The sequence below is a fragment of the Schistosoma mansoni genome, chromosome 3, assembly GCF_000237925.1.
Source record: "Schistosoma mansoni strain Puerto Rico chromosome 3, complete genome".
In the NCBI taxonomy this organism is placed as follows: Eukaryota; Metazoa; Platyhelminthes; class Trematoda; order Strigeidida; family Schistosomatidae; genus Schistosoma; species Schistosoma mansoni.
Window position 1 is genome coordinate 7,577,582 of NC_031497.1, and position 26,152 is coordinate 7,603,733.

At 34.7% G+C, this 26,152-nt stretch overlaps 4 protein-coding genes across 4 annotated transcripts in view; 3 read left to right on the forward strand and 1 right to left on the reverse strand.

Moving 5' to 3' along the window:
- Smp_162540 (putative tektin) overlaps window positions 1–8,655 on the forward strand; it is a gene marked incomplete at its 5' end in the record, with an annotated part of 32,284 nt that extends 23,629 nt beyond the window's left edge. The window contains 4 exons of the mRNA XM_018799088.1: window positions 3,536–3,679; window positions 6,187–6,409; window positions 6,464–6,618; window positions 8,325–8,655. Of these exons, the coding sequence (XP_018650911.1) occupies window positions 3,536–3,679; window positions 6,187–6,409; window positions 6,464–6,618; window positions 8,325–8,556 (754 nt within the window). The 3' untranslated portion in view covers window positions 8,557–8,655. The remainder of the gene's footprint in view (window positions 1–3,535; window positions 3,680–6,186; window positions 6,410–6,463; window positions 6,619–8,324) is intronic.
- Window positions 8,656–10,426: 1,771 nt separating this feature from the next.
- Window positions 10,427–11,961, reverse strand: Smp_074780 (putative 40s ribosomal protein S18; the record flags this gene model as incomplete). The annotated part of the gene is made up of 3 exons (XM_018799089.1): window positions 11,905–11,961; window positions 11,487–11,866; window positions 10,427–10,502 (listed from the first exon to the last, which is right to left on the reverse strand). The coding sequence occupies exons 1-3, from the start codon at window positions 11,905–11,907 to the stop codon at window positions 10,427–10,429; spliced, it is 459 nt and encodes a 152-aa protein (XP_018650912.1). The 5' UTR covers window positions 11,908–11,961.
- A 6,902-nt stretch (window positions 11,962–18,863) lies between these two features.
- Window positions 18,864–19,142, forward strand: Smp_162530 (hypothetical protein; the record flags this gene model as incomplete). Its single annotated transcript, XM_018799090.1, has 1 exon — window positions 18,864–19,142. One exon carries the CDS (start codon window positions 18,864–18,866, stop codon window positions 19,140–19,142), a length of 279 nt encoding a protein of 92 aa, XP_018650913.1.
- Window positions 19,143–23,766: 4,624 nt separating this feature from the next.
- On the forward strand, window positions 23,767–25,343 carry Smp_074770 (hypothetical protein; the record flags this gene model as incomplete). Its single annotated transcript, XM_018799091.1, has 5 exons — window positions 23,767–23,925; window positions 23,962–24,190; window positions 24,219–24,408; window positions 24,450–24,628; window positions 24,662–25,343. The coding sequence occupies 5 exons, from the start codon at window positions 23,767–23,769 to the stop codon at window positions 24,847–24,849; spliced, it is 945 nt and encodes a 314-aa protein (XP_018650914.1). The 3' UTR covers window positions 24,850–25,343.
- Window positions 25,344–26,152: the final 809 nt, after the last annotated feature.

A 26,152-nucleotide genomic window follows, 5' to 3' on the forward strand; every position in this document is an offset into this window, starting at 1 on the left:
AATTGAGTGGCTACAACAGTTGGGACTACTGAGAAGTTCCTTTATTTGTAATTGCGGTAATCAAATGACTTGTAGACCATGTGCAGACTACTGTGATGATGTTGTCTTTCGATGTAATATTTGTTAGAGGAAGAAGTCTGTTAAAATAGGATTTTTTGTTTGATACAGAGTGAGACTTAAGCAAATTATAACAGTTGTTGCGAACTGGATAATAAAATCACCAATAGCACTGGCTGCAGCCTGGTACTGCAATATATACGAATGACTGGAGAGCGCACAGATGCCTACAGACTTGGTTATATGCTTCGTGTCGTTGTCCACAAGTGGGATTTTGTGAACCCAACAACCGGAATGCAGACAAACAATATTGAAACTATATAGTCGAGGCTGGAACAGCTTTTGCGACCTTATCGTGGCTTCAGAGGCCGACTATACTGATGATTTCCTCCACAGTAGGCATTACAATTTTAGAACCTCCGAACCTCTTTCTAGCCTCGACAAGTTTTTAAACTACGTAAAAGAAGTGTATTCACTTTAATCCTTTGGTTTTATATAATATATTTTCACTACATACTAACTGTTTTCTGATTTGTCAATATTGCTCAAGGTCACTTGAGAGTCGTTCAAAAGTCATCCATAAAATTTAGTCTCCCCGTTGAAAACTTTTAAACTCAATGAGTTATTGATTTCTTAAGCACAATGTACAAGTAAGTTTGGATAGTCACAAAATGCAAATAAAAAAAGACTTTCCACTGAATATATCATTATTAGTGAGGATTCGGATTGTCCTGTAATTTAGATTAGTAAACATTTGCCTTCAGCTGACGAGTCCCGTATAGAACAAAATACGTGTCCTGGATTCTACTGTTAGCTTCAATCCGTCTATCTTAAATTTTTCTCAGTTACAACAAACACCATAAACAGGGATTTATATAAAATCAAAATCACTAAAATCGGATTATATTAAAACAAAATTAATAATGGATAATACAATACTACACAAAGTTAGGGATATGATTTTATAAGCAGACCAGTAGAAAGTAGATTTAAATTTTTAAGCCTCTGACATTTACGATAATAGCTCACTGTGAAATCCAGGATAAATGTTCCATTGATAAGCTTCATATTTTGCCAAAAGAAATTACTTACAAACACGTTTGTACATTTTAGTTTGGTACTCAAAACTGATATTCCATGTATCAGTACGTTATTGTACTATAATAACTTTATCCAAATATCTGTTTTTAGGGATTTTAAAACAGTATAATACTAACAGTTATGGAACATTTTAATGAGAACTAATGACATAACAGTCTCAATTTTTTAAAAAAAACAGATTCTAGAAATCGTATTCAGAACTATAGTAACACAGGTATTTGGTGATACTCAAAATTTCAAAATCACTCCAAACACCTTGTATCAATCCTTTTAGACTAAATAATTTCGTCCATGTTATTTAGCCTTACAAAGGAAGTTAATTATGTGGATAGAATTAATCATCCAGTATTAAATAAACCGTCATAACATAAAATAATTTTCATTATTCATTAAAATTAGATGAATAACCACTGAAAACCAAGAAGTGGTGAATAGGTATTAGATCTCAACACTTAAAGCTCGTTAGCATTATATACCCAAAACTATATATGACATTCGATCCAAAAACTTTAAATCTTACAACGAACACAATAACTTGTGTTTTTGGTATCAGATATCTCAAGTAATGTCTTTAGAGCATCAATGCGACTTGTTTTACATAAATACGGTTTACGAATGCAATTTAATTAATCACAGAACATAATTTAGAATATATATATATATATATATACGAGTCACGTTAAGGTTAACAAATAACCTTTCGTGCTTTTCTTATCAATATCATACCTATAGAAATACCAAACGATTTATTGGTTTATTGAAATCACCTCTAAAAAGATATTAAAAAATCAAACATAAAAAGTTATCGATTCTAAAAATTTTATACCAAAAAATTATCCTCATTCTTATGTTTACCACTCTCTCTTTCTCTCTCATGCTGAAGCATAAACTAATTCTATTTTGTCATTAGCAAATAAATGCGAGTAACACTTTTCATTTATCACCTTAAATTATTGTATATATATATATATATATATATGTTTAGTCATATTTTCTTAACTTTGCAAGAGAGATATAAAACCAATTGGATTACATGGATTCCATGTTACCTTATCAAGAGTCTTAAGGAAATCATAATGTATGTTAATAAATTAAACTGTATCGACAGTTTCCATAGAAAATTTTATGACACAGTCCAGTTATTTAATTGATTATAACTGTTATATCTAGAGCTTTGATTCTTGCTATGCCGCGTACTACTAGACTACTTGAACGATCGAACCTACAACGTCGCAAGAGAGAAGACAGAAGACTAGTAAGTAGGAACTTTATTCCCCAAACAATGTTAAATATAGTACAAAGATCTCATGTATTTATAGTTTTCTGGCTGAAAGTAAATCATCGTTTTGGACAGCCAATAGGCACATAAGGGGTCCTTCTTATTCATCCAATAGGGAAGCTACACGTCGACATTCTAGAATGTTTCCCTAGTGGTGATTGGATGGAATGTCTTCAGCTCTTTCTGGGCTTCTCGAGGCTTTCTTGAGTTTGCCAACGAGCCATCCTTACAATAACATTTATTTTTCTACTTGATCTTACGGCATTAAAAGATGTCTCTTTTAAAAAATAATAAGCATTTGTTTGACAGGTATATATGATAAACAATTATTTTCCTTTTGTGAATAGTTAGTCCTTTTTCTGAAGTTTCTGTTTGTAAGTGTTTTCTGGATACAAAATTGAAAATAATATTTAATCAAAATTAAAATGACACATGGTACAACATATATGTAAATGGTTGCCGGATCTGTAAAGAATATACCAGGTAGTAACAAGAATACTGATTCTTACCTCTAACCAGATTTGATCAATAAATATATGAAAATTAAATACTGAAAATAAGTGTTATAACAATGGTAAATGTTGCTATTTATCATAGGTCTTGATATTCAAATAGTGAATTATCTAACCAAATCATCATAACGTATTTCTATTGTATAGAATTCCAAAAATAACAGTTATAAAAACGTAATCTTAGTCGTCTTATTGAGATTGATTTATATGAATAAACCAGCTGTATAAAAAATAATAGCATAAATACTTGACTGTTAACATTTATAATTGAAGGGGGTTTTGTGGAAATTTTAGTAATTTTCTGTAGTTGAAATCATGAGTCCATTGAAGCTAGACCACCATGGACCACCGTCCAGTGCTTCCAGGTTTTCCATGATGATCTAGCTTCATAATTGAGTCACAAAATCATACGCGCATGAAATTTAAAGGATAACTTATACCAGACTTTCACACATTATCAGTTTCATTGAGAAATTTCTTTCAAACAAAAAATATTGCCCAGTTAAGACCATTTCGATGGAGGAATTTTTACTCACGAAAATTTGACGGATTTAAAATCCTCGTAATTTTTTTCTTGTCTTCCTAGACTTTTACGCTCAACTCAGAATGAACTACAAAAGGATGCTGTTGATAAAGATCACGCCCAAACAATCGATGATCGCTTGCATGGTCTCTGCAACTCATCAGCAAATATTGCTCTTTACAATGGGATTGAATATTTCGATAATACGTAAGCTTATTTAATGGGTTTTAATTTATTAGATTAGTCACTAAATTAATGTTTTCTTGTATAAGTATTGATAGAACAATGATCTCTTTTGTGACTAGCCTTAATATTACATACACAGTCTTGGAACTGGATGTAAGTAGTTTTTTAAATTAAGCAACGATAGAACATAGTCGAAAAATACCTGCTTAAAAGAGCCAGAAATCATCATTATAAACAAGAGCCGTCTTCACTGATGCCTTGTACATCCAGGCTTTTTTAACTGTACTAACGACGCGAAAGCCCTAAAGGTTGTTTAGATTTGTATCATTCTCCATTGCTTTTGGTATACATAAACTAAAATCATCAGTTATATATATATATATATCGGCTACCTGTTCCTGCCACCTAGATATTTCAACAAGTTATCTGATTTTTGTTTTTTTTAACACATTATGTTTACTAATTGCATAACCTATTCAGGTGCGTTTATGAAAAGTTTACAACCTTTCACTGTACAAGTTACAAAAAAGTACAATCACAGATATCGTGGTTGTTGATAATATATATTGAAAAGAATGTACAGTATTCAAATGTCGATTCATGAACTGCTAACATCTAACTAGCAATCACTCAATATTTATCGTCAGAATCGATCAAAAAAATAAGAAGCGGAAACTTGTTGAAATATTTTGTGCTGAGAATTCTATATTGTACCAAAAATATAATATTGAATAAAGCTAATAATAATAAATAATATATATGCATGCGTCGAACCCACTCTTCACACTTCGAAAATTTTCGAAATGTCGAATATGCGTGATAACTCATGATTATGGGATAATTCCATAAAGAGTATCATATAATTACCAAATTATGCTAAATGTAACTAATTAAAGAATAACATATTCCAGGTAGAATTTTTTACTATTATTTGTGAGTAAAACAGAAAAATTGAAAAACAAGAAGATTCACACTCTAAATGCATTAGAATAAATGCTTAATGTTTAATTACATTATGTATATATGGATATAATTTTGTTTCCAAAACACGTATATCTAAATATCCATCAAATAATTTCAATGAACAATAAAACAATTAAAATCATTCCAAATAATAAAACATAATGTGATATCACTTCCATCATGAATTGAATAATTGGATGGATATCATTTTTAGTGAAATTTGAATGTTTATTATTGTTTTATCATCTAATGTGAAATGGTGATAATTTAAAATAGATATTGACAATATTATACATTTTTTTAAATAAATAAACCGATCAATCACTCATTAAAAACAAGTAGAGCCTAGTACATATGTGAGTCGGCTCAGACTGCCACACCTCCGATTGGCACAACTCATGATGATTACCTGTTTTCTAACTTACTCCCATACTAACTAAATTAATATATCATGATAGGCAGTGGTTAGTTGCCTTTAACAAATAATTCGATCATTTCACTGAAAGAGGGGGGTCACAATTTAATCACCATGGTTACAGAGTAAGAATTATGCGCTACCACAAATATAACTATAGCCAATAATTTTAAAAAATGTAAGGAGGAGAATTTTACGGAAGGTGTTTTTTTAAAATTTTCTATGATACTATACATCACGAATTAATAGAATTGATCACGCATGTAATAAGACAAATAAAGTAAATATTCCTGTAAATTCTATCTAATTGTTCAAGACTTAGACCATTCTGCAGAATTGTTAGTTTTCGAATAATTTACACTTCATTATTTCTTTTTAATTTACTCAGCTGCATGGATATCAAAGGAACTTAGGAAAATATATAGTTTTTTTCTATATAAATTGATGGGGATCTATCTGTAAATCTGTAGAAGTATTCTATAACAAAACCACGTAATGTGGTGTGGTAACCTAAAATTGTCTTGACTTCATTAAATGTGAGGAACTAAGATCTTAACCGTGATTTTCAAAAAATCGTCAATTTCTTTCTTACTCCAAACAAAAATTGTGTTTATCAGACCAACTAATACTATTTATATTTTACCGGTTTTATTTTTCTCGTCCCAACTTTTATAGTAAGTACTAGTCCTCCCAAATTCGTTGCTTCTTAAATTTCATAGTCTAACTCTTTTCTTCTATTGGTTACTGTTTATTATTCATAATTAGGAACCTTTTAGCACGCATTTACAAATTACAACATAAATATCACCTGAAGCACGAGTTTAAATGTTTGTTTTGAGAATAAAGTTAGAGTACTTATTTGTATATTAAGTAGAATAAAATTGAACGCCAAATTACTGAAAAAAAATCACTATCAACCTAAATCAAAAAAATTGTTATTTAATAGATTATAAACAATTCATTCTACGTAATCACATCAAACTCTATGACTATGATCTAAAATTTGTGTAGGAAACTTCATAGCACCAAAAGCTTAGTATTGACATTTGAAGTCTCTACTAAATAAATTAAATGGTGTATGACTCGACGGTATCCAATTCCTATTCGTATCTAGAAAATTTGACGACCTTGTTTAACTCTTATCTTTCAGTCGGAGTATCCCAACTTCATGGATGAGGTACACTCAAGAAAATTTAATTAGATCACAAAATCAACGTAGTGCATCTGAAAATCTACGTGAAAAAATTGATTCTGCCTTAAGATCCTTAATTGGTAGTGTACATGGTCAATTTGTTACGGTAAATAATGCACTACAAACAAGAATAAATGAAGTTGCCAACGCAAGAGATAATCTTCGCTTATCCTTGAGAAAAGTAAACATTACTATTTTCTGTTCCTATCGTTTTTAATCGTAAATTACTCATTAGGTTACACAGGAATTATATGAAGTGGAAAACTTAATAGGAGCACTTAAAAAGACGACCGATGACAAAATCCAACCACTGAAAGTTGCACAAACCAGATTAAAAGAAAGAACTCGAAGGATTAATGTGGAGAGTTGTTACGATCAACCAATGAAAACGTAAGTTCACGTTGACTGAAGCGAGAGATTAACCGAACAACTGAATTCGTAAAGACATAATTTACCCTAACGGCATCTTCAACTTACTAGTTTACTTTCTCCGACACTAAAGTGTATCTATATACTGATATGATTAGTACTAAAACACCAAAATAAAGCTCCAGATAGGTACGTATTTATGTCTAAACAACGCGATAAGTGGGAATTATGATCACGCCAACAGGATCTAATAGTAGATCCTAGGATAGTTATATGGTTGTGTCATATGTAATTCACCTCTAAATATTATCTTTCGTAATTATTAACTACTTCTAATAAGTTATAAGTAGCGATGTAAGGAAGTTAACCAATGGGCACACACCAAGTGTAGCTGAGAATTGAACACAAATTTTCATTTGCACGTTCTTTCCAACCCTTCATTCTATCCCACCATGCAGTTCTTACTTCGTTCAATGATGTAGTCTGACTAAATATGGTTTAGTGGTCCCATTTACCATCTCCGTGAACATACTTCGACGAATTCAGTGATAATAAAGCAGTCTTGATGAAGGACTTCACTATGATGTTTTCTGGAAGATAGAGAGGCTTAAGTGCTACACCACTGGATAGACAGGTAAACGAACTTAATTCTAGTATATCCATACTTCTTTCCATAACTCTTTCTTTGCTAGTGTATACATTTTTCAAATAATCCGTGAAATAAGGCCTACTACTACTTCATGTTACATAGAATGAGCTCCAGCAAATATCACTACAATACATGATACTGTATCTAGTCTCAAAGCATCCTTTCCTACGATGTGCGATATGCTTTTGTCTTTGTATTATAGTGAAAGTGGGAAAATATGGAATCCAGTGCGAAAGAGCTGAGTTTGTATGTGTTACTGATGTAGTGTGAATCGAATGTACCATGGTTGTTTGGATAGATTATCGAAGTTGAGTGATTATCAATACTTCCTCTACTGAGAGCAGTAGGTTTTAGGAATATGTGTAATGCCTCAGCTATTCACCTTTCCTTATAGTTGGAAAATACTTTTTGAATTGTTTTGATATTTTTAAGGTCGGCTGATCGCCATTGAAAAGAGCATGTACTGCTATTGTTAACTTCGTTTGAAGATTCACAAGGTGTTTTTGTGAAATTCAGCTGTTCTTCGACTGCAATCAAGATTTCACGAGACGACTCTTCAGAATAGGAGGCATCACAATCAACACAACGTTGTCCACAAACAAAATTCTGTGTTGAGATGTAAATGATCTCCTTTCTTGATTGAACTAAAGTATTCCGAGAAGTGTTGGTTGTTGCATATTATGCTTTGATTTCATGTAGTTTTAAGATTTAACTTTGTTCTGTCGCACCACAGTACCATTAACTACTATCAATAATCTCCTCACTCATTTCCAACTCACTTGGCCGCTGCTTACAACCAACACTTTTCCAAATCAGAGTAGCCATGAATGCCTAGGACTAACCGATATGTATTATGATGTTGAGTGATGACAGAATATGTTTCGAAAAATATACTATAAGTAGGAGGTAACCACTTCTTATTGAGAAATTTGTTTCACCTAAAAATGTAGAAAATGAATTATCTCTCTCACAGTGTGGCAATATACTAGAAGTGTAGTTATTTTTACCATAACAACTTCATATTGTGTGATATATATATATATAGTATAGCTCATCTATACTTGATATTTTTTTACAGGCTTCAGACTGAAGTTTTGGAACTTAGAAAAACAATCGAAGAACTTAAAAACAACCGCAGGAATGCAAACATCACATTAGCTAGATTACAAAAGAGTCGGACTTCCCTTGAACAAGAAATAGAAACCAAAGAAAATTCACTATCTATTGATCAAAGGTGTTTAAGTATGCGAAAAAGTTTTCCTATCAAAGATAAATACGGATCATTATACGCTATTCCGGTTAGCTATTAGAACAAAAATTTTTAGTAAATTATTATGAAATGACAAAATCAGCAATTAATTTGTGGAATTCTTAGCCTTTCCCATAATCATCTATTTAACAACTTGATATTTATCAATCACTTTCCACCTAAGTTATTATTAAGCTCAATACAGACAGGTCATTATTTACCAAGCTTTAGTTACCAGACGTATGGATGCATAGAACAAGATGAAGAGATATGTTTTGTCGATTCCGGCAATTACTTTTGAAACCTGTATATTCGCGACAAATCAAAGATTGAGGTGAGTAGATAATCGGCAACAGAAAGAATGGGATGAACCGGAAAAAAAAGCTACCATCCGAATAAAGAATGCTTCTCTCTGTCCCAAAACTTGTTTTATGATAATTAACAGACTTTGATAACAAGTTTCTGGACTCATAAAGATACCGGAGAGTCGCGGTCACCTTCAAACAATTCAACTGAACATACAACGGTCATCTAGTATCATATCCTGACTCCGAATGTAACGCAATTCATATAGCTGGAAACTTTCTGGAACTGTACATAAGTTGTACGAGTAATGAAAAGTAAGAAGGGTTCCCTCTAAATTACTAAAGCGGTTTAGGTAAACGAGATGCTTTGATAAGTATACCCAGGGTGTCAGTACCAACTCACAATCTAACTAGTCATAATAAATTTACGAGAATGCTAGAGCAAATATGTTTGTTGAAGTCTCGAATTCAATGCAAGCGTGTATAATGCCGGTGCTACCACACAGATCTCTAATTGGTTATAACAGAATTTCAGGAGGCAAGGATGCTTCAAAAAGGGTAACTTGTATGGACTATTAAGACAACGGAACTCATGCCAGACTAAGAAACAAGCGACTAGTTAAAGAAACGCAAACAACAGAATTTATTTCTCATCCAAACACATGTGGTTGATGATGCTGAATATAGTTAGATGAGGGCAAATCACCACTCAAGATGGTAACTGTAGCAACTTGTTTCGAATAACAATCAACAGAATGCAGTTGTAACTCATTAAAAGCTGAACTCACAAGCCCTCTCTTGGTTTAGGTTCTAGGAACTACTGCAAAACAGTGTAAAATCTGGACTATACTTTGGTATCCAGATCTTACTATCATTCGCATCGTCGGGACTGTCACCGTTATCAAGGTAACATACAGACATCCCAATAGATATAGCGAAGCCATATGTTTATTTGGGATACCCCCAGCATGCAACAAATTAAACTGGTTAGCGATTTAGACAACTTAAACATAGGAATATAATACTTTGACATACAACGCAGTCACTTGATTGTTCAAATCATTATAATAAATTGAAACATGCTACTCCTGTCACCTACATCAAAGATGATATTACCTACACTATGACTGTATAAGGGAACACTACATCAACAATCGATGATGGTAGACAGAACTAAGGGGAATAGTTTACTATCAAAACTGGTACTCACGAACATAGCTTCCAAGCTTGAATTACCTCTTCCTGGACAGGGATATTACGCTAGTGATCACAGCAGTTTACTTATCAATACCAAAAGCCCCATCATCATTTTGCCTTATTTAACCAACCAACAGTTGTCACAATTCCAGTAAGCATGAGTTCCTATTTCAAGTTGGTATCGGGTGAAAAGTCCTAAAGGATAGATATCTAAATATGCCTAGTCCAACGTGCTCATTGATAATCACTACATTATTTAATCAATAACTAATTGGAAACACATTCGAGCGACTAATTTGATGACCGTAAACATTACAACTAACTTTAACTAATGAACAAGTCCTTACTTCGTACTCAATAAAACTATGAGGGCATAATGCAATAAAAAAAAGAAGTAGAACATCGTTTCCGTAACAAATTTTTATTCACTTATTTCTTTCGAGATACACCGACTGTTCGTCCACGTCGTCCAGTTGTTCTTGTGTGTTGACCGCGAACTCGCAATCTAAAATTACCATAAAAGCATATGAATAATGAACAAGAGTAGGTATTATTTATGCACATAAGTACACTGATAACTGACACGATGGGACCAACTTAGGACGCACTAAATGCATTAATGATAACAGTGCGAAGCCCGTTTTGACCATTAGAACAACTACCTAAATGCTGTGGGTTGTTCTACTGTAGTGACTCAAACTAACTCATCTACTTAGGAAACTAATTTGATATCCTAAGTTCAACAGAGACTGTGGACGGAGCGCTCATATTCGGAGTTACTCGGATTTTTGTACTTGTGACAAGAAATCTGTTGTGGACAGTCATTACTTTTTATACAGTGAGTTGAAGGGCGTTTTTACACATAGCACGACTACCAACAACTAGAAGTTCCTGTGCAAGGAGTTAAAAAGGTCTAACCGATCAAGGAAAAAGAAATTTGCGACTCAGAACATAACAAACAAACAGCAACTATGTAACGTTTATCCTATTTTCTAATAGCGTGAGTTCAGTGCTTACAGAAATGAGTACAGATAATTGATGGCATGTCAAAACACCTTAATTTAGTCGGCCAGGTACAACGGAATTAATTAGTGTCTAACATAAGTTAAGAACTCCTATTAAAATTTAAACGACCAGATCAGCTGTAGACTGAATGTTTAGATATGACGATTATTACCTAGCAGATGAAGTGACGAGAGACGCCTTGTAAGCCAAGATCGATATATGTTCACACACTTCGATATAGAATAACGAATGAGGTGAATCATCGGTGAACATTGTAAATCAATAGGAACTACACGAAGATAATTTCCGCTAGCTGTGCAAATGCACACGCCCTATTTCGCAACGTTCGAGAAAGTGCTTGGCACAAGCAAATCATGCATGACTGCATCACGTCCATGACAAAACGCGACAGTTCACTGAAGCGAATGTTGTACCGAAAAACGTTTCAACATGACAATGATGTCTGAATGACTAATTTACGTACCCCCAATAGTGACGTATACCCCGATGGGATCTTATCCTCTTTAATCGTTCAAGATCTTCACGCAGCTTAGTTTCCAAAGCACCAGACATCAACTGTGAGTGTTTGCCATCATCGACATCTTTCTGTCTATTTAGAAACCAATCAGGGATCTTGTACTGCCTTGGATTGCTCATAACTGTTACAAGCTTTTCAACCTCATCTTCAGTTAGTTCACCAGCACGCTTGTTAAGGTCGATATCAGCTTTTTTGCATACTACATTAGCATAGCGTCGGCCAACACCTTTAATCGAAGTTATAGCATACATTATTTTCAGTTGACCATCAATATTCGTGTTCATAACACGAAGAATGTGCTGAAACTTTTCTGGTAGCATAAGATCCTAAACAAAATATATTAAAGAAACAAATCTACACTAACCATCGTGGCTAGCGACTTTGATCAAATATCCCGGTTACTATGAGACGACAAAAAGTCGCCGCCTGGATTTTACACGAACCACTTTAAACACAGTGTCTGATAGACTTCAAGAAACGTAATTCCAGAAAATCTTGTCGCACTTCGTGACCTATTACTCAACTTTATGTACGCACAAAATATTCTTATACTTTACAATTACGATATGAACAATATATCTTCATACTTTAAGTGAGCTGGACGTGATCGTTAAAATTGAGTGAAAAGTCTAGCTGGTAACTCGGCTAAAACTGTCTTTTAAATTTACTCATGTAGGGTTCGTCACATCTAACATAAAACTTGTCAACATGGGGAATCAAAACACCTAGACATTTTTCAATTAACGACACTTCTAAATGGTAATATACTCAGTTATATACGTATTTTGCAACACTCTCCGGATGAAACACCTACTTTTTTAGAATCTGAAGCAAGCTAATTGTTAACCGCCGAACTTTGAAGTTCAGTCATGCTCTCCTGAAATTTCAGCTTATCATAATGGTTTCTAAATCGTTAATAAAGCTCAATATCACTAGTGGAAATTCACTTCCGAAGACACTTATTAGGGGGGGGCATTAATAGGACTGAACAGTGTGGAATACCAGTAGGATAGTGCTCAAGTATAGACAAATTAACATATCATAAATGTTATTATATAGTTCAAGGGAAATTTGAGCTTTGAATGATTAGATGAAATAGAAATCTGTATATGTGTGCAGCCAGTTTTAATCTTCACCAGGCGAAACCTAAGAAGTGGAAGGAATGTAATATTTTGAATGTTGTGTTTTTAACCACATGTAGTTGAACTTCCGCTTGAGAACCATAACAATTACCAATATTTTGTCTTTTAATAGGCTGAAAGAACTCTGAGATCAAAAAGTGTTTTACTTGTTTAAGCCTTATCTTGTGCATCTGCTTCAAGGTATATCACGTTTTAAACAATGCTGCTTGGTGGAAAATATTTCATGTTCTTGCTTTTCGAAAGATGTGCGATGATAAACAAACTCATGAAACAAAGTTTCATAAGTTATCCACATTGAAGATGACCCTTTAGTTCTATTGTGACAACCCGTCAAGCACTCGCACCAGACCACTCCTAGATACACCGTGCTGCATATCTCTTACAACAACTAGTCAGCTAAGATTTCAAATACTTTGTCACAACTTCTATTATCCAAACATCTCCACTAGTCCTTTCATTGTCGACATCTGGCTCAATTCCTTTTCAGGGTTCGTGTGTAAGAAGAGGTTTTGGATGACGGTATTATTAGGTACTGAATATGTGTGACATCTCTAGGAAAATAGTATACTTTGTTTATAGGAATACGGTCGATTTCGTTTCTTACTGACGTTGATATCCCACATAAAGCTATGCTTTCCCTTCATGATTATCCTCTTTTGCATGGTCAGTACTTCTTCTACATCAATACGAAAATTATTCTAGTGAACGAAAAATAATGAATGCTTTCACAATAAATCCCCACGAACCCCTTCGAAACGAGTGGGCATCCAAGACCTTGATGTGGTGGAACATCTCTAAGACTTTTGATAACGCTGCTGGGCTGACATGTTTCCATATCCTGGTCGATTGGTCCCCTGATGTTTTGCCGGGACCATGCAGTGTTTTTAATACAACGCACTGCACAAGTAGGTTGTGATTCGCACATTATTCCACACGTGAAGCCTCGATCAATCAATTCTAATAAACTTTTCTCATCTTGAAAGTGTTCTTTGTATGTTCTTCCCTGAAAGTTTACTAAAATCTAATGTCATATTGTGTAGAACATTGTTGGATACTTATGTGATCAGTGTCCATTATCTTGACAAAGGAGTAATCCATCTAGAACATTCCACGCGAGGACAACTTATGAGGTCAACTAAACATTTCACAGCTAGAGGTACATATCTAGTAGTGAACTTACTAGGTGACCATACTGTTTTCCAGAACCAGAAGAATTCTAAGAAAACCCTTTTCATATATTTTGTGCCCATTTCTCAGCTGTTTTCCTGATCTTTTACGAAAGGTGGGGTATGTAGATAAGCTCATTTCAATTTAACTTGTTGAAGATATTCAGAGGGAAGACAGATCAAGTCCGGGCCAGAAAATGGTCATTTTGATCGTGTTAACTTTGATCTCATGAGTTAAAAAGCAAAATAATTGACTTCACATACATCTTTAGACAAGTTAGTCATTTTATACAATTTCGGAAGCCGTGCCTTACAATGGTAACATTGTTGCAGCCGATGGTAACATCTTCGTTGCACAATAGGCCCTCTTATAACAGCGACTGATCATAGAAGCCAATCAGAACGTGGAGCACTTCATTATAGCTAAGTATCCGTAGTTACAAACTACTGTGAACAAACTGATGGCACGTTATAGTGACCACACAGTCTCATTACCTCTTATACTTACTCGAACCTGTTTGTTCGACCACTGACAATTTTAGCCAATCCTGCATGAAGTTTAATCCAATATATGGTTGCCCTTGCTACGACTGACGACTCATTTTACTTTTGTCACCAACACAAAGACAACATTATTAATGTATAGTTAGATATTTTTCCGCGATGCTGGTATGACCTTAGGTTTCCTGGGTCAAACGATAGGAACAATCCAATAAAATATACTGTTGCCCTGCGGTAACACCAAGTACTCAGTTAAGAGGTCAACCTTTGTTACTTTAGACGAAGTTAGATGGAGAACATAACGAAGGCACAAATGAAGGAATGTAACGACTGAAACTACAGTATCTAGCATTAACACAGAACTAACGAACCATGATTCATTTAAGCAGAACAAGAACGGCAAGGTATGCAGAACAAAACGAATTCATTCTATTCCGCGGTTTCTTATCAATTGAACATAATCTAAAATCACAACCTTTAGCATACTTTAGTCTGTGAATTTTGGATGAACATACGTAACCAATATCATAGTAATCAGAAGAATATTAAAGATTGATGTGCAATTGCATTTTCGGAAGCGATGATTTAAAGCATGTGTAAAGGCAATTAAACTAACAAGTGATTTGGAGTGGTTCCATGAGCTTTTAACAATTCTTTAGTTACCTGACCTTTTCCCTCATCTCCCTCTTTCAGTAATTCTTTTTGAATGTGTCGACAAAGCGCTCCCTCTGTCCACTGGATTGAGGGCGATAGGGTGGAGAGGGTATATGCTGAATTCAATAATTCCATGAATTGTGAGCAATTGTCGGTCACCAAAGTCTCCGGAACTCCAAAGCAGCTAAACAATCCAGATAACTTGCTGGATTTAAACCGTTCCAATTTAACAATGGAGAATGATTATTTTCAAAGTAAAAAGTATCTCAAACAGTACAGCTTGTGCTATAGTCAAAGGTTTCTCTAGCACAGCAAAATGAATGGTTAATAAATAAGTGTTCGATATCAGAGAATCAACAAAATTACTCCCGGAAACGTTAGATCAATTACCTCTCTGAAAAGATTAAAGTAACAGTTTTCAGAAGACAGCCAATGGTCAAGAATCGTCGACTGAACCATGCCTTAACCTTGATGCAAACCAAACACAACTTTACTGTCAATGTCGCGTCAACATGCAACAAGGAAGTTAAGTAGTGAATATAAATCTCGACCAAAGTCAAACAGTGAAACCTCAAACAGAGATGGCTTCAGAACAATAAGCGTGGTTACAAGAGACCTGAGTAAAAGCCAATACACAAGACGGGGCTAACGAAAAAATAAACAGCACTCCAGAGTAATTTCAGCGCATTCTTTCTGTTATTTGTATATTTTTCCACTGAGGAAGGTTAGAAAAATATGTTGTCGAAGAAGTACAACCTACACGTTACATTCGCTAACTTCAGCCTAATGATCGGGGGCTAAAGGATCAAGTAAGAACCAAAGTATGAATGTTCCTGAGTGTATATTCAAATAAGTGAATTAACCAGCATGTTGTAAACAACCACGTATAATAGAATTGGGTGAACACTGCTGTACTGAGATGATAATGGTACTGGGTGAATAGCACAATTTAATTTCTTTGCAATGAAACCGGATTCACATTACGATATTGGGTATACAATATCTAGCTACTGTGGGATTTACGTCCAAGATGGGTATTATTAAAGATGTTTATGCTATTAGACTAATACATTATTGCACACTAATGTTATTTGATTGGCTCGTCATTATCTAATTGCCTCATCTATATGATATAACGTTGAAATCTGGACGTTGTCTATACTGACTCTACTTATCATGCAGCCAGTGGTAGTGTTTGTAAGAATCCGTGAAGAACAAATTCAGGCTGATGACAGTAATTTATTTAGTATAAGAGGAGAGATTTACGATGACAGAGCTTCTGTGAATGTATCATCCTTTATCGATAGTGTCTTGCGTGAACTTTCACTGGTCCTAGATATTTTTCGCACATCATTTAACGTACATAGCTATTTCACATCTACTTCAAGTTTGATGAAACTATCGATGACATTAAACTTTTTAGAACACTGATGATACAAATGGGACATTTTTGTAACTTTCAATATATGCATTTCTGGGGAAAAATTAGAAGTTCTCACTCCGAAAGTTGAATGCAAAAGACTCATCACTGGCAGACTTTCCTTTAATAACTCGACTATTCAGCAAGAGAAAAAACCACCATGAAAAAATGTGGTATTTGAATGAACTAATGATTCGCTTGTGTCGATGACTGTTTTGATTTTGAATTCCAAATACAGTACATTCGTTCGTGCTCATCAAATACTTCTTGATTAAATTGCGTTATTGCAGCGATTACTAGTTCATACAATATTTCAAATACTCTTAGACATCACAAAAAACTTATAGAAGAAATTGAATTTGAACAACGTAAATACATTATATAGAACTTGGCAGAATTTGTTCACCATTAATAAAATGCCAGAATCGAGATAAGGTTTATGACTGTTCGGAAAAATGTATGGAGATTCGTGTTATATATCCAGTTACAGAGATCAAAGAAAGATATAATATCGTTAAAAGCAATGAAAAATAAACTGATGCTTTATATAGAAAGCAGTAAAAGTGGCTTGATTGTGAAACTTGCATTGTCACTTTAATCAACATCACCTAAAGATACCTTCGCAAGAAATAAACAACTTGTTTCAAAGCAGTGAGGCTTTTTGTGATGACATTTGTTAGAAACGAAAGGATAATCCAATGATTCAGCGAGAGGAACGAGATATTTTCACGAAGGTTATGTGAATCTATTTTTAGATACTACTGTTCAAAAAACAAAAGTTAACGAAGTTAATCATGAACAGTGTAGAGAATGAAGTTATGATATAACAAAACCCTCATGACTGGAGTATAAGGGCGACGTACGTATGCTAGTTCTAAGATACTGGGGAAATATCAGCAGTATAAAGAACTAAAATCAGTTTAAGAAGTATGAAAAAGACTTCCATTAGTGCAGCTGGCTCCACCTTTTATGATAGAAAATGTTGGTAAACGACATCCAATGATGTTTGCTTGGTTGAAATATGAAAGAAAGACCACTAAGTCTGGTTTCTTGAAAGTTTCAAAGTGGCCAAATATGGAACATTCGTCGTGCATTATGCTCTAGCCGAAGGATTTTATGAAAATAAAAGCGTAACCCTTCCAGTTACTATTAATTCTTCCTGAACCAGTTGTCATATATATTTTTTAACATTATTTTTTCTCTGTTTTTGCACACTACTCAGAAGACATATAAAGCACGCAAAATAGTATCAACTATTTCACACAAAACTTCAACTATGGTGTTATGGCTCGAGTAAAATGTATGATAAGTGCGTAGAACTATGGTCTAGGTCGATATTAGTACATTTATCTTTGCTACTATGACAATAGACTTAATCCCAAAATTATAGTCTGACATTATGTGACAACTCATCTATAAGATCTTACGTAGAAGTCACATCACAATCTACATTGACTCATCCTATCGCAGTAATAAGAAGTATAACGTCCACCACTTCCGGAGAACACATTTTGACTGAGTAGAGAGTAGTGTACCCAATACAGAAAGCCATAGGTTATTCAGAGTGACCACGCTTGTATTACCGAATCGTGACATTTTGATTCCTTGCTACTACCTTCACTTTTTTTGACCTTCTCTAAGTGCTAAATGATGAATGTGAAGTTTCTCAGTTATCTCATGGTCAACTTCCAGGATCGTGTGGTTAGAACTAATATCATTACAATACTCCTCCACAAGGATCAAAGTGGCGTTGGTTCGATACCAAATCGGGTGGGATTGTCGCACGTTGGAAGTAGACAAAGGAATAATAAAAATCGTTCAAGTATTGGTAATTTGAGGGATAAATCAAAAAGAAGGCAGCAGCAACTGATCGAGATATACATGTAATCGTTCCATAATGTTTGGCTTAACTTGTAGCACAATGAAAATGGAGATCTACGTGGATGTTAATTAAGAGTTAAGCAAGGAGAAACTGTGATAATGAGAGATATTTTAACAAGTCATATGAAGACTCATGGGTATAAACGTTGCTTAACAGCCTGACTTGTGGGTGCCATGAGTGTTTTTTGCTTAGAAATTGAAGAAGATTCTGTATCGTATAAATGTTGAAGCTCTTGTTAATTTAGTTACGGGGAGATTTTATCAGCCTCACTATTGCTTAACCGTGTAACGGTCAAGTAAGATTACTAACAAATATGAATTATTATCGAAAATTCGTCTAGTGCGTGAAAATACTGATAACTATGTGAATTTCGGACAGCCATGTGACAGTAATTCGTTATATATGAGTGAGTCCGTGAGAAACATTAACTTGACTCAGATGAACTCTCTGAACTTGCTTTTTGACTCGATTGCATTTCAAATAATTCCCAGCTGATATTTGTTGAATACCGTCCACGTAATATTTTGTTTTATACATGTGATTAAAAAAGTCATTCCAATGTCTGAAAGTCAACAACGATTTGGTAACATTAAAAGGACTTACAACAAAAGATGTGCTCAGCCACATTCCATTGAGAATATCAATCCACAAAACTGGAATAAATCAGTAAATAAACGGAATAATCAGAAGTGTCGTAAACCTCTAGCAAATTTATCGAATACATATACCGGGATAGAAACGGAATGTCCCATTAAACTTGATAGACCTATTAATAAAAAATCAAAAGCATGTTCTGCATCATCATCTTATGGAAATACAGATTCAATGACTCAGTGATTTGATGTACAACAAACCAAATTATTTATATTCATACGCACCGGTTGATGGTGTACACAAGTCAGTTGGTAGCATCAAGTATGGAATAATTAAGAAATCTATTTGTATGAACTTCAGTGATTACAAGATGTTAAGATCAACTAAGTTTATATGCCACAAACATAGGTGACATGGTGTTGTACTATGCTTTCGACCAAAATAATATTGACAAGACAGTAATCACATAAGCAGCGCTGAACGTTGACTACCGTGTAGAGATTGATTTCGTCGAAAGCATCGTACAACACCATGTCACCTATATTTGTGACACATAAGCTTGGTTGATCTTAACATCCTATAAACACTCAGCTCTATACAAACGTTGAATATGCATTTTCTCAGTTATCTCATGGTCAGCTCGAGGATCATGTAATTAGAACCAGACTAAGTGGTCTCTTCTTCCATATGTAGGCCAAGAAAACATTACTGAATGTCTGCTTCCACTATTTTCCACAATAAAATTGAAACAACTTATAACTGCGTGTATTAGATTGACTGAGCTATATTTCTCAGTTCCCTTTAATTGTATTGTGAACTGAGTCATCACTTTTTTGGTCAACTGTGGACCAAACAGACTCTACTGTAATTAAAGATACGAAGTTCAGCGAAGGGATCTCTTTTCAACGAGTTTATTATCAAGCTGTACAATCGTATATATATATGTTTTGTTAAAGTACTAATTCCGTGAGGAAATGTGAACACTAATAAAGATGACGTAATAGAAAGATTGTAATACTAGGTTTCGTAATACAAGCAACAACAATAGATTTAGTGAATATAATAAGATGATTAAAATGAATAAAATGTTTTTGTCACAATGATTAAAGGTCATTAAAGGCCATGGAGATGTAAAAACAAATAAGGTGATATAATGAGTATTCATGAATAAAATAATGAGATTATGACACAAGTAAAGTGGAAATGCAGTAATAATAATGGAATAATAATAACAATATTAAGGCCATGGTAACGATAATGACAAGACGTACTTCTTTTCTACGCATAGTTCTGGTTTAAGCTAATGGATGGTGCGAGCTTCGGCTATTTTTAGGAGTTCGATACGAAGAAATCTAGGCAGATTTGAATGGATCATATAAACAACCTTAAAATCAGACTGTGGATCCGTAGAATGATCACAGTCGATTAGGTGTTCAAGTATAGAACTCCTAAATGCTTTCCTTTCACCCTTGTCGAACCAAACTGGGATATGTTCTCGTATCCGAATTTAAAGTGAGCGCTAGCTACGGCCGATGTATCTTGCTCCACAAGAGCAGGTGAACTGGTAGATGCACACAGAGGCGACCACATGCGGAAGCTTATCTTTTATGGATACAGAAAATAAGTTCTTACCAGTGAAGGTTATTCGCAGTTGAGCAGCACTGAATGTCCTTTTAGTCATTGTTGCTAAAGGATTTTTGATTAGGTCTACTGTAATTCATGGTGAAAACGGGAGTCACTCACATCCTACAACACTACGTTGCCTAAACAATTCGTTATATATGGTCAGAGCCAATATCTGAAAGACGACTTGCGACAAACGTATAACCCTATAGTTATCCCAACTCGTCAAATATGACTTCTTAAAGTCCACAAATTAGAGACCCTATGCGCAAAGGTTTTACCAGGCAGAGATGGCAGAAATATTCCGTGACTATTTCAACACTCAGCCAAACCAGGAACTAACAACCTCGGGACATCCTTCCACATTAGAAACTTCGAATGGTCCGAAAACATCCACCAAATTCCCGGGTTATTCTTGAAAAAGTTGAAATCCCTTCGACAAAGAAACTCTTTAAGCTGTAACAACATCTACCCCAGAATTCTTGTATAGTGCCTAGGGGTTACCAGCACGCCCAAATGTGACAACTCCCGAAAGAGGGAAGATGAACCACTTTATCCTTAATAGTCATGGAATACTTTGATTATCCGTTGAATGCTAATTAAGTCTACACCACCCTCCACTTTATTTAGAGATGATCAGGTGTGTTGACTTTTAGCAATATCCCGAACATACATTTGCCAACGTCTAGAAACAGCATTGTAGCACCTCCTCACCACAAAACGAATTAAGGTCTCTTGGAACAAGTACAAAAATACTCCACAAGGTGGGTCATGGGACTGAGGAGCAATTTTTTGAAGTCTGACTCCTCAAACTCGGATTATTCTCTCTAAGCTACAAGGGAGTATGAAGCAATCAGTTAATGTAGTACTGCATACTAAATACTCATGACCATCCAAATAAAAAACATGCTACCTACGCTTCTCCAGTGTACCTCATGAAGTAATCCTCGACGAGTAACACATCAGAAAGCCAAAACCTAAATATGATCATACTTTTCCTTATTAAGGGCAAAGTCTGAGGTACTCTCATAGCGGACGCGATCACAAGGCCTTCAGTAGGTAGCTTTAAGAGGACGGTTGATGGCCCAGGATTTACTTACAGCTTACCGTGCTTCTGCCGGAACAGACATACCTGAAGCATGCTTTAGATTTTCGCATTATCATTACCATTGTCCTTATTATCACAAATATCGTTATTAATTCTACTGTTATCATTACTCTTATTAATACTTCCCCTACTATAAGCATAGCTACTCTGCTCGGATTGCTCGCGAACTTTTTTCGAACTGAAACAAACCGAATTCGCCGCTCGATGATCTGAAAGTTACTGGCTCTGGCTAACCCACTGTTCCAGAATAAACCTACTCGTATATTTATAAGATAAATTGTACCTCAAATAACTATCGCATTTACAAACATAATAGCAGCCAAATGGCTATGTGACACACACTGGAGGACTTCGAAGATCTAAAAACATACTAATGTATCAAGAAGCGAGCTCAAAGAAATCAGTTGGTTTTCCCAAGCTCATCAGTCAGATATTGAATATTAGATGTGAACGAGCTTAGTTTGAAGGACAATGTTCATTGCACATTAAGCTTAAGTTCGAAGCTTTGTTCTTCGTGGCCCTTGTGTTTGTGAAAGTTTCTCATACATTACCTTACTTATTATGAGTTTAAGGTTTTATCCATATATAGTGGTTTTTGTAGTTGTCGATTTCTTGGTCGTTTAGCTATCACTAGACAAATTTTTTTAATGCGCCGAGTGGATGGACAGCCTTATTTCTCGCATATCGAGTGCCTGAAGTCGACCCTACGTTTGTTGGTTGGTGTGGCCTATTAATTTTTTTAACGTAGGTGAGACTATAATTTATGGATGACCTTTGAGCGATTCTAAAGTGACCTTAAGGAAATCCACCTAGATAATAAGATCAAAAGAGGGTTGTAGATTAGTGCGAGGAATCAGGTTTGTGTTGAGAGTTTGTAGTTAAGGTCCTCATCATAGTGACACCAGCTATAGTTCCATAATGCTATATAGCCATATATGTGGGTAAACTTCGCGTCAAAATCCATACTGAATGTCTTCAAATTCATTGATTTGTCCATAAATTGTAGTCTCACCACTCAAGTAGTCCGTTTATAACTTATTATCTAAATGCCAATCAAGAGTTATATATTCCTTGCTTTCTTTCTTCCTAGTGTTATCCCAGGCTTGGTTGGCGCTTGTGAACTAAGAGGTTTATACGTCATAGGCAAACTATAATACCTTAGAATTTCTTCAGTGTCAAATCAAAACGCCAATTGAAAGGAAACAAAAAATATTCCCTAAACAAATAACAATAGCTAATATATTGAGAACGTTGGCATGTGCATAAAATTTGCACAGAAATATTCCAGCGGACTAGGAGGGGATTCTCCGACTTGTCTCGAATATGTATTAATCAAAGCTCCTGCTAACAGGGACCCAACAAGATTGTTAGTTCTCTTGTTCAGAGTCAGTGGATGGGCATTATAAGCTTATATTTTCTCGTGAGGGAGCAAATATGTATGGAGATATTCTCAACCACACCTATTTAGTCCATTTACGATCCACAAGTCTTGCTCATTTCTGCGAAATAAATATGTTGTAGGCATTACTACCAAACAGCTTCAACCTTTATTAGCTAGCTATGATAAACTCTTGCCACTTAACATCGCGTTTAAAAACAATCATCAAATTGATTGTTCGTTTGCCTCTAGGAAATGTAGATAGATGTGGATATTGGGAATGTTAATCCGTCTATGGGTCATAAGAGCTGCCGCTATTTCAGCTTGTGCGCAACCCATTAGAAACATTTTTCGAGTGTTTACTATTATTTCCGTAAACCTATCCAGTATCCAAGTTACGTCTGGTCTTAATTTTTTTCGCTTCCATGTGAACGTAACCGACAACTGTCAATGCTTACAAACTGAAACAGAAAGTGTCTATCTGCCTGGTAAAACTTAACATACAATCTCTTCACTTACTATTAGTATTGTAAGTTTTGGAATATGGAAGTTTTTGCGTACTCGTGTAACTGCAATGAAATGCGAGACCCTAATCCACAGCTAAGAACTTAGACTTTTAAATCAGACTCCCGATGATCTTTTAATAACTTTCACTCCCTGTGGTTTTCTTTTTGCACCAAACTATCGTTTAAGCGCAAACAAATTAATTTAAGCGTCATAATCAGATAACTTCGATTTTTTCAATTTCAGTTTTGCTTATGAAACAAGTGGTACTAACGACTGTCTTAGGTCTTCCAGGAAGTGGGAAAAGTACATTATGTGAACGTCTGCATCAGTTAGAAACAAATGATTGTTCAGTTTTGTGGCTAGAATATGATCAACTTGTTCCAGCACAAATGCTTTCTCTGAAAGCAAATGTATGAAATTTGTTTATTTTTGAATATTTGGACTAGAATTCTGATTGGAAGGCTTGGCGTCAAGCTGTTGTTGGTTGTTTGGAGAAACTGTTAGCTTTATGGAAGGGTTTTGAGATTATACACAATCTGAATGAAAAGGAACAAGTTATTTGGTTGAGGATAAACATATACTCTACTTTAGATGCAAAAGATGTCATAGTTTTATTAGACGACAACTTCTACTACTGTAGTATGCGTCGTTCAATCTATAATTTAGCAAGAAAGTGTAATCTTGTATTTTCTTATTATACCAGACTCATGTAGTTATGCGTCAATAGCTTGTCAATGTGCGATGGATACTTGTATCCTTAGAAATCGCTCCAGGCCAAGTCCAGTTCCAGATGATACTATCCATAAGATGGAGAGAAAATTCGAGTGGCCAGATCCAGTTAACAATTTATGGGAGAAGCATACAATCACAATCAGTTCCGTTGAAGAGAATGTGTATGTCTGTCTTTTTATCCCATCGCTTCTATTGTTGATAGACATAGTCCAGTCAGTTTGCTTAATTTTTTAAAACTGTTGTTGAACCAACCGATTCGAAATGAAGATTCTGTAAAAAATGAGGAGAAAAACAGAAGCAAGCTTATTAATCTAGATAATTTACTTCATAATGTGGATATTCACTTGAGAAAAGTCACAAATCACACAATAAGATCTAAAGGTACGTTTATCGATCAATTTTCATTTACTCCAGATTGTTTGTGGAGAACTCAGTATGCAAAAGTGGCGTCGGATATTAAAGTAGAGTGTTTACAAGAACTGCACAAGACCATATCCGGAGGAAATTGCATTTGGACAATTGAAAACTGGCAACAGTTTGCAGAAGAACTATTCTATGAGAAACTTGATGAGGTTCTTAATAAGAAAGTAACAGATGATTAAGAGCAAATTAACTGGAAAAATAGTTGTGGAAAAATAATTGTATAAGTACTCGAGTATACTTTGAGATACCCAGCATTGTAATCCATGTAATCACACTTATTTTGTTGCATATACTTCGTCTATAGGTTTAATTTGCCATAATATGAATGTATTTCATTGACAATGTAGAAGTGACTTCGGTCTTCCTAATGTTTAACTCTTCTTTTTATTCTGCAAGTGAAATATTAAGTTACTAACTAATTAATTTATTGGAAAGCTCCACGTTTGTCTTTATTTCTGATTCACCATGCATACTACGGTAAAATACTGATCAAGAAATAAATGAATGGTAAAATTGCTGATAGTGATCACAATATATACGTTATTGTGTTGCCTTGGCTGTTCATCTAAGTATTCGTATATGGACCAGTTTCGAATTCGGCGCTCAGTGATTAAAGTCAGTTCCACAAAGCAATATACCGTAGTTCTTTAACTGACTTAACAAGTCGTCCAAAGGTCGTTGATATCTATCCTGGTTAATCAATGAAGGTCGTGTGTATATTTCCAACTCCTCATGGATTGATCTTGAACCTTAAAATTTTTATGGGTTGGAATTAAATGTATGAACCAGTTATTTTGATTGGCTACGACATTTTAAATCGTAAGACATTAGTAGATTGGTTTTCTAGATTAAATTATGGATAAATCAGTTGTGAAGTGACTTAGTTTATTTGACTTTGAACTACTGAGCAATGTAGATTAAATCAATATATTAGTGAGTTTATTGAGATGTTATCCAGTTCAAACTTAGTTAACCTACTTTCTATATTTGATCTTAATCTTCATTGGTGTTGCCTTTTCACTTATATTAGCTTTAACATTTGTTGCCTTTGAATATGCTAATAACACATAAAGTTGGACTCTGATCGACATACATCTCAATACTAACTTATAAATTATCTACAATATGACTTTTTCGTCCAGAAATAACAAAATGTTCTTCATAATTTTATCAAAAAAGAATGAATAAGGTTAATCAACTAATGAAAATTCCCTATTTAGTGTTTTTTGTTCTTGTGTGGCCTAATGAAAACCACCCGATCGAAATGGTCCCCAACTCATGTAATAGCGTATGCTAGATTCCTTTTCTATTGACAGGTTGTCTTTCGACTGGAGTTTTGGTGTTGACCCATGAGAAATCAAGCTTTAATTTGTCGTAAAGCTATTCATACAAGTAGGAATCCTAATAAACTTGGAGTTTTTGTTTATGAAGTCTGGGGGGGAGGTTGAATATATCCGGATATTCACAACGACAACCGAACAA